This window comes from Mus caroli, chromosome 18, assembly GCF_900094665.2.
Source record: "Mus caroli chromosome 18, CAROLI_EIJ_v1.1, whole genome shotgun sequence".
Taxonomy (NCBI): Eukaryota; Metazoa; Chordata; class Mammalia; order Rodentia; family Muridae; genus Mus; species Mus caroli.
In genome coordinates this window covers 64,490,452-64,499,683 of record NC_034587.1, presented here as the reverse complement: position 1 = coordinate 64,499,683, position 9,232 = coordinate 64,490,452, and the positions used below count along the sequence as shown (strand labels likewise).

Genomic DNA, 9,232 nt, shown 5'->3' with positions numbered 1-9,232 from the left:
CCATATGCACTTGCACAAACATGCACGTGGAAGCCAGATGTTGACCCTGGATGGCTCTCTTCCCCTTGGGCTCCCCATCTTGGTTTTTGAGGTAAAGTCTCTCTCTGAACATAGAGTTCACGAATTTGACTACACCAGCTGCCCGGATAGCTCTAAAAACCTTATTGCTTAAGCTGCCTTGAACTAGGATTACAACTGCACACTAATAGGCCTGGGTTTCACAAGGGGCTGAGGGGCTGAGCTCGGGTCCTCAGGCTTTTACAGCAAGCTCTTTCTTTTTGTATTTGTTTTGTTTTTTGTTTTCGAGACAGGGTTTCTCTGTGTAGCCCCTGGCTGCCCTGGAACTCACTTTGTAGACCAGACTCAAACTCAGAAATCAGCCTGCCTCTGCCTCCCAAGTGCTGGGATTAAAAGCGTGCACCACTCGGGAGGCAGAGGCAGGCGGATTTCTGAGTTCCAGGCTAGCCTGGTCTACAAACAAACAAAAAAACAAAGCATGCACTACCCCTGCCTGGCTACAGCAAGCTCTTTACCAACTGAGCCATCTCCACAGCTCCAGCCAGCTACATTTACTTCTAGATAAGTACAATCTTTAGATGAAATACATTAAGGTTTTCAAAGAATTACTAATCTAAACCAGCCAACATGACTCATACTTGAGGCAGAAGAATTGGTCTCAGTTTGGGGCTAACCCTGGGCCACACAGTGAGCCTGATCAGCCTAAGCTACAGAATAAGATCCTGTATCAAAAAACAATTAGTTGTTTAAAAACCATGAAAGCTTTTTACTATTTCCTTCTTTCAGAGACAATTCGCTGTGACAATTATCTAATCTCAGAGATAAAGAAGTTAGTATCTGGGCTGGGATAATAATTCAGGGAAGCGCTTGACTTGCAGCCATGGGGACTGGAGTCAGTGGCAGAATCCACCAGGTACAGTGGTGTGCCCTTGTGATCCCAGCAACAGACTATCAGGGACAGACCAATCCCTGGGGCTCAACAGCTGACCAGCCAGCCTAGCCTACTTGGTGAGTTTCCAGGCAAGAAAGACCTTGTCTCAAACACAAAGGTGAGTCATAACTGAAGAACAATACCCAAGATTGTCCTCTGACCTCTGCAAACACAAGTTAATATCAAAACAAAGTCTTTAAAGGAAATAAACCCAAATTCTTTGGCTTTCTTACAATTAATCTAAATAAGGATTGGAGCTGTCTTCTTGGCTATGCACATTACGTGGGCACTGTGTAGATTTTGGTCGGAGATGTGTACTGATAAGAAAACTTCTGCATAACAGTTTAGTGGTTCATCCAGCGTGGTCTCATTCTTTGAATGCAAAACTAGTCACTGAAGTCAGTAAATCAAAGTTAAAGAGCCTAGTGGGAAACAACGAGGCTGTCCTACTTTAAGTTTAGAAACTAAAAAGGACAGAAGTGCTAAAATCAAATTGAGGATAGGAAAGTTTGGGCTGGTCCTACTGAATATACTGTAAGACTGAAAATGGGAGGCCATCAAGGCTTAGCCAAACTGCATTTTATGAAGCAAAAACTGCTGAGGGCAAAAGACCCACTGCAGTTCTATAACTGATGTTCAGAATGGAGTCAGCCACTGTGATGCTACAGATATCAAAGGCAGTGTCAACTGATTGGACCAAGTTCCCTCAGTGTGGCACAAGAAACTCACAATCAGAAAAGATGAAGTCTCTGAGAGACAGACACAGAAAGCGTGTGCATGTGTGCGTGTTTTATTTCAGCGTGTGCCACAGCACCCTTACAGAGGTTAATTTCAGCTGTCAGCCCCCATTTCCACCTTGTTTATGATAAGGACTCTGTTTTTTTTTCACTGACCTATGTTTACCAGATAAAGGACCCTAGGCTTCTTAGAAGTCTCTCTGGCCCCAGTTCCCTAAAGGAGCAGGGGGTTGTAGACATTCACACTCATGTCCTTACTCAAGGGAGGCAAATACTTTTACCAAAGACAAATGGAGGCCTCTCCAGGGTTTAATAAAGCAGTTACCCACATTAGCTTTTCCTGGAGATACCCCATGTTCTAATTAGTTTTAAAATTGGCTTTCTTCCACATAGAAATAAAACAATTCAATTGGCCATTAATTCTATGAACTAGGTTATCTGATATTTCAAAACAGTACAAATATAGGACAATTATTTTAAACAATATTGAAAAGAATTTTAAAAATATATTTCAGAGTTTATACTTTTAAGTAAAAAGTAAATATAAGGAATAACTACCCCTCTGTTAAAAACTTTACCTTTCCACAACCTAACACAGCCGTCATCTCCTGAAGACGCTAGGACTGTCCCTGTTATGTTCCAACTCACCCTCCAGACCTGAGAATTATGATTATCAAACTGAGCCACAACATGGATTTCAAATTTTGTTGGACCACCAGAGGAAGTAAGTTCTTTCCTAAAAAAAGATTTAAAAAGTTTTCAAAAAGTTTTCTGTGCATATGTACACTCACACATAAACACATATTTGAAGTAAGAAATACAAATAAATACACCTAACATGGTCTTTCCTGATGTGCACTTATGTCCCCTGCCCACTCCCCCACTCCCTACTCAACCTTCCGACTAAGTGAACATCATTCCATTTGACTTCTCCAAAATCTGGACTTAACTTCACCCCACAGATAATACTCAGTCCCTTTTTTTTTTTTTTTTGGAAGAAACAGAAGAGCACATTACTCTCTCAAACAAGGTTCAGAATCTAAGAGATGTAACAATTTTACAAGACAGAGTAGCAGAAAGAAAGCATAGAAGCAAGGAACTGAAACAATTCAAACTAAATCCTCACTCCAAAAAGCCACATAAAACAATCACAAGAGGACTTAGTCTGCAGACCTGCGCCTTTACTGTTCTCTACAAAGGAAGAGAAGCAGAAGAAAAGAGTACTTTCAAATTCCTCATTTTTCTACAACTTACCTCAGAGGTTTTAATGTGAAAATTCTTACATCTTTGGTTGCTACTGCCAGGATGTGGAAAGATCTTCCCAAATTTGGAGCAAACGCAATATCATGGACAGGGTCTGTAACAGTCATAAGAGTCTCAGCTTTCGCATATTTCCTAATTCAAAGAAAAAGGAATTAAAAATTTCAGAAATAAAACTCACAAAACTTGAGGCTGGAGCGATGGCTCAGGGTTAAGAGCACTGGCTGTATCCCGAGTGCCACAGCTGGATTCCCAACACCTACTTCAGGGAACTCACTCTAAAATTCGATGCCCTTAGATAAGACAAAACAGGATAAACAGGGCAGTGGTAGCCCACACCTTTAATCCCAGCATTAGGGTGGCAGAGGTAAGTGGTTCTCTGAGTTTGAAGCTAGCCTAGTCTCCAGAGTAAGTTCCAGGACAGTCAGGGCTACACAAAGAAAATGTTTCTAAGAAAAAACAGTGAAAAAATACAAAACAGGGGAGATACCTAGAATGGCTGCCACAGCCCAGGATTCTGGGCTCAATCGCTGGAAGAGCCAGCAAAGAGCACAGCCAAGAAAGAGCACAGCCAGGCCAACAACTGGATTTCAGAGCTCTGGCCTCCACGGACAGATCACTAGTAGGTAAAGAAAAAAATTCTGTTGGATTGGCCCAAGAACCAAATAAGGCCGAGTCTGCTCCTTTACAATTTAAGTGTATCTTAAAATACTTAATCAAAACTTAGCTAAAATAAAGTCTCGGTTTGGGCTGGAGAAAAGGTTCATCAGTTAAGAGCACTGACTGCTCTTCCAGAGGTCCTGAGTTCACTTCCCAGCAACCTCATGGTGGCTCACAGCCATTCCTAATGAGATCTGATGCCCTCTTCTAGTGTGTCTCAAGACAGCTACAGTGTACTCATATATACATAAAATAAGTAAATAATCATTAAAAAAAAAGATTTTATTTATGTAGAAACCCTGTCTTGGGAAAAAAAAAAACACCAAGTATAAATGAAAGCATAGTACAGAACTTGGAATCTCTCAGGAAACCAGTAACAGTGAATCCCGTACAACGCAGATATAAAGGACAGTCGTTTAAGACGTAAACACAATTCGGAACAAAGTAGTACTGACCTGGTATTTTCATTGTATTCAAAAATCTGAACCTTGGCCATTGAATTTGGACTGCTGTCATCACTTCCCACAGCGATCATGGGGGGATGAGCACGAGAGCTAAGAAGGAAGGCAAACACTTATGTAATACAATAAGCTGCTGACTTAACAGGATTCAGACCTGGACTCAAGGAGACAGACAACCTACAAGTGCCTGGCCTCCCCATCACATCTGGATGTTCACCACAGCCCTGCCGCACTACATGTTTGTGTGAGGACCTCACACACTGTCCCTCTTCTAAACAAGGGCATTCCAACAGTTAACACTGGAAAAAACTAAACTAAAGCTTTGTAACTGAAGCATCACATAATGAGATCCACTAAACAGAAAACCTGATAAACTACAAAGAACTATGGTGAGAGTACATCTCTAATAGTCACATAACCTGCCTGCTAAATTTCAGAGTCACCTAGTGCCCATGGTAATATTTACAGAACCCAAACGTTATAAATATTCATCATGTATTTATAACAATGTAACAGAATTGAATATAAAGAAGTCTCAGCATGAAACAGAGGCAAAATAAGCTCGTTCATTCTCTACATCTCTCTCCTCTTCCAGGTTATCAAGACAGAATTTCTCTGTGTAGCCCTGGCTGTCCTGGAACTCACTCTGTAGACCAGGCTGGCCTCAAACTCAAGACATCCACCTGCCTCTGCCTCTCTGCCTCTGCCCCTCTGCTTCTGCCTCTGCCACTGGAGTGCTGGGATTAGATGCTTACATCACCATCACATGGCTAATTTTCTCCCTTGTAAGAGAGGAATCATTGAGACTATATAGATGGCTACAAGGTTAAGAGCACTGGCTGCTCTTCCAGAAGACCTGGGTTTGATTCCCAGTACCCACAAACGTGGTGGCTCTCTGTGGTCTATAACTCCAGTTCCAGAGAATCTAAAGCCCTCTCTGGCTTCCACAGACAATGCATGATGGCAGTGTAAAGATATAAACAGGAGAAATACCGATATACATAAAACAAAAATTCTTTAAGTTTTTAAAAATTTAAAAGAGGAATCATATCATCTAAGAACTAATAAATCACTAAGTACAGATAAATTTAAAACTTCGGTTACCAACATAACAACTATAAAGATTATCACAAATAAAATATATACTACTCATATTCAGTTACCAGTGCATATAAACAGTTTAAATCTAAGAGAGCAAGAACAATCATCTAGTGTGTAACGGTAGCTTCCAGAATTAAAAGCTAGAATATAAGCTGCTGACAGCATTTCCTTTCAGAAAAAGAACTTTCGGGTTTGTTTTCTACTCTTCTAGATATTTGCATATTTTCTTACCAAGTGATTAAAATAAATAAATAAAAAGCAATCATGGACCGGGCAGTGGTGACACACGCCTTTAATCCCAGCACTCGGGAGGCAGAGGCAGGCGGATTTCTGAGTTCAAGGCCAGCCTGGTCTACAAAGTGAGTTCCAGGACAGCCAGGGCTACACAGAGAAACCCTGTCTGGAAGAAANAAAAAAAAAAAAAGATAAACAGGAATAACGAAGGGACAGACACAATGAGCAACATTCAAGAGGGCGAAGCAAGATAAGTTCAACAGCAGAGCTGGCTGGTTACTCAGCAAGTTCTATACCAGCATAGTCAATAAGGTAGGGATCTTTCCAATCAGTACATTAATTAACTGATTAAGGGATTCACTAATTAGATGCTTTAAAATAAATTATATACTAAAATGTGAAGAAATGATCAAGTATTTTTCTGTGAGAAAAAGATCCTTGAGGAAAATGTCTGAGTTCTATACATGTCTGAGTATAGTATGTCTTCTTGGGTTGGTATGTATCTGGTTATTTGCACAGAGCTGTCTCCTAAAAACATTCTAATTTATTTTTATATACATAGAAAATTTGTCAGAAGTTCTCACCAAACTGTTGATAATGAATGGGTTCCTCCATTTTATGGAGCTAGGAAAGTGGAAACTGTCTTCTGGATAATATTATCTAATTACAAAAAGCATCTGAAAAATTAAAGCAGTAAACTCTTAGCTTGCACCTCCCTGGTCACTTTAAAAGTCTGTGCTTACCTGGAAGGGTTCCAGGAAATGCAGCTGCAGCACAGCTTACACGAGACCTCGTGCTGCAGAGACCACTGGCTGAGGTTCATCACATCGGGAGCCTCGTAGATCCTTACTATACCATCTGCTGAACAGGTGGCTAACATCAGACCCATATGTTTGGGAGCAAATTTCACATCAGTAACAGAGGTTCTGCTGTCCACTAGAGTTGTCCTCTTCACCTGGAAAAAAAATACAATTTAAACTATACATGAAAAGAACAGTGATGGATCTGAAGAGGCAGTGTATTAGATTCACAGGCAACTCTGCCATTCATTAAGTTTTCATTCTTGCATCAGAAACTCTTGGTCTCTATTTCCAGTGAAGCACTTTGCATATACAATCTCTAAATAAATTAATGAACACTTATGACTTTAAGAGAGAGAAAGGGGGCTGGCAAGATGGCACCGACTACTCTTCCAGAGGTACTGATTTCAAATCCCAGCAACCACATGGTGGCTCACAACCATCGGTAATGAGATCTGATGCCCTCTTCTGGTGTGTCTGAAGACAGCAACAGTATACTTACATATAACAATAAATAAATACATACATACATATTTTAAAAAGAAATTGAAAGGAAAATAAAACACTTCATATGATAAACTGGAAAGTCTTATACTCTAGCTTAATTCTCTACTTTGAGAGTTGAGGAACATGAGCAGCACACAGGTTAACAATCAACTGAGGTAGAGTTTAAAGCAGATGAAGGGACGGGAAGCTTGGAATAGTGCAGCTCCGTGATTGACAGTGCATGAAGCCTTGGGCTTAATCCCAGACATGGCAAAAGGACTACAAATCAGAAGCCTAAAACTGTACACTCACTAGTGTACAAAATCATATAAAATACACAAATACACAAAATCTGGTGCAAAGAAAACCCTCTGCGCTCCCCATTGGAACAAGGAAAAGCCTGGGTACCTGTGTGAGCCAAGCCAAAGTGAAATAAACAGGAGAGAATATGGGAAGAAGAGCAAGGAGCTAATCTCACCCAGTGGCTCTGTCCTCGAAGTTTATCGTTTGATTCTCCCACTATTTCTTCCCATACAGCTGCTGTTCGGTCAAAAGAACAGGAAGCCAAAACTTGTCCAAATTCAGGATGAGCCCATGTCACACGCCATACAGATCCACTATGTGTCTGTTTGAAAAGCAAAACTGATTTTACTCACTTCACACATACCATTTTACTTGGGAAAATAATAGAACACAAGTAGTTTTACTTGCGTAAGACAAGAAAGAAACAATGTAACATTGAAATAAACAGTTAATTTCTAACAACCTAGAACTTGTGTAAGATATTTAGGATAATGGACTTGTGGAGTTGTACTTATTATTTATTCTTCTCATATGTATGAGTGTTCTGTCCGCACGTACACCTATATGCCAGAAGACAGCATCCAATCCCTTAGTAGATGGCATGAGCCATCATGTGGTTGCTGGGAATGGAACTCCAGACCTCTGGACAAACAGTCTGCTTAACTGCTGAGCTATCTCATCAACCCCTAGAGTTGGTATTCTTTTTAAACTGATTTTTATCTTATTTTGAATAAGACCTCCTGCTCTTCCAGAGGTCCTCAGTTCAAATCCCAGCAACTACTCAGTGGCTCACAACCGCCTGTAATGGGGTTCCATGCGTTCTTCTGCTGTGTCTGAACACAGCTACAATGTACTTACATATAATAAAGAAGTCTTAAAAAAAAAAGAAAATAGATGTGTTGTCAGGCATTGGTGACACACACCTGTAATCCCAGCACTTGGGAGGCAGAGGTAAGTGGATTTCTGAGTTCAAGGCCAGTCTGGTCTACAGAGTGTGTAGTTAGGGCTACACAGAGAAATCCTGTCTTGAAAAAAGAAAAAAAAAAGAATTGTTCCTGAGACCTGTAACTTCTACAAGACAATATCACAACAAAAAGCAAACCACCCACATCTCATCTGTTCATCTAATCTTCTGGGCTCCACCTTGGATTCTGACTTTAAAAAAGCTATCAACTGGCCTGGAGAGATGGCTCAGTAGTTAAGAGCACCGCCTGCTCTCTGTGATTCCGAAGGTCCTGTGTTCAAATCCCAGGAACCACATGGTGGCTCACAACCATCGAGATCTGATGCCCTCTCCTAGGATGTCTGAATACAGCTACAGTGTAAAAAAAAAAAAAAAAAAAAGCTATCAACTAAAAGATACACTGTGCTACATATTTGGTTAGCCAAATGTTAGATTCTTATTTTAACTAAAGAATGAGGTCTGCACAAAGATGTCACCACAATTTTTTAAAATATTCAATAATCAGGCCTGGTGGCATATGCCTTTAATCCAGGCAGGTGCATCTCTGAAAACAAGGCCACCTTTGTCTACACAGCAAGTACTAGACCAACCAGGGTTAAAAAGCAAGATCCTTTCTCAAAAATTAAATTATGAAGCCAAGTGTGGTGGCAGGTGCTTGTACTCTTAGCAGATGGAAGACAAATACATAAACAGGACAGCCTGCTTGATTCACACTGCAAGCTCCAATCTCAAACAAACAGTAACAAACTTTTAAATCACCATCCCTTAACCAACACAGAATATTTACTGGATGTTTCTAAATAGCCTTTCAAGTCACAGGACAGTACTAAAATGTGAGACAGGCGCTTCTTTTGCACATGGAATGTTGATGTACACAATAGGGAAGCTGTGAAAACTACTACTGCAAGTTCAGAATAGCCTGGGCTACAGAGCAAGACCCTGTCTCAAAGAAACAAACTGGGGATCTGTGGAATAGCTTAGTCAGTAAAATGTTTGACATGCAAGCATGACTTTCTATTTTTGATACAGAGCTGCAAAATGTGGGGGGACTTTAACCCCTACCATAACTCTATCACAACTATCCGTACAGCTAGTGTGTACTCATATACAAAAAATAAACAAGTGTTTAAAAAAAGAAAAAAGATGAAGAAATACATAAACCGCCGGGCGTGGTGGCGCACGCCTTTAATCCCAGCACTCGGGAGGCAGAGGCAGGAGGATTTCTGAGTTCAAGGCCAGCTTGGTCTACAAAGTGAGTTCCAGGACAGCCAGAGCTA

The 9,232-nt window shown here is 40.7% G+C and overlaps 1 protein-coding gene across 3 annotated transcripts in view; it reads right to left on the bottom strand.

Annotated features, from left to right (window-relative positions):
• Seh1l (SEH1 like nucleoporin) overlaps positions 1 to 9,232 on the bottom strand; it is a 31,172-nt gene that overhangs the window by 13,484 nt on the left and 8,456 nt on the right. For 2 of the 3 annotated variants that reach the window (XM_021151167.2, XM_021151170.2), the window contains exons 3-7: positions 7,167 to 7,313; positions 6,146 to 6,357; positions 4,062 to 4,160; positions 2,941 to 3,081; positions 2,265 to 2,422 (exon numbers count right to left, since the gene is read on the bottom strand). In XM_021151167.2, coding sequence (XP_021006826.1) covers positions 2,265 to 2,422; positions 2,941 to 3,081; positions 4,062 to 4,160; positions 6,146 to 6,357; positions 7,167 to 7,313 — 757 coding nt within the window. The remainder of the gene's footprint in view (positions 1 to 2,264; positions 2,423 to 2,940; positions 3,082 to 4,061; positions 4,161 to 6,145; positions 6,358 to 7,166; positions 7,314 to 9,232) is intronic. The other variant, XM_021151168.2, reaches the window with a different exon arrangement.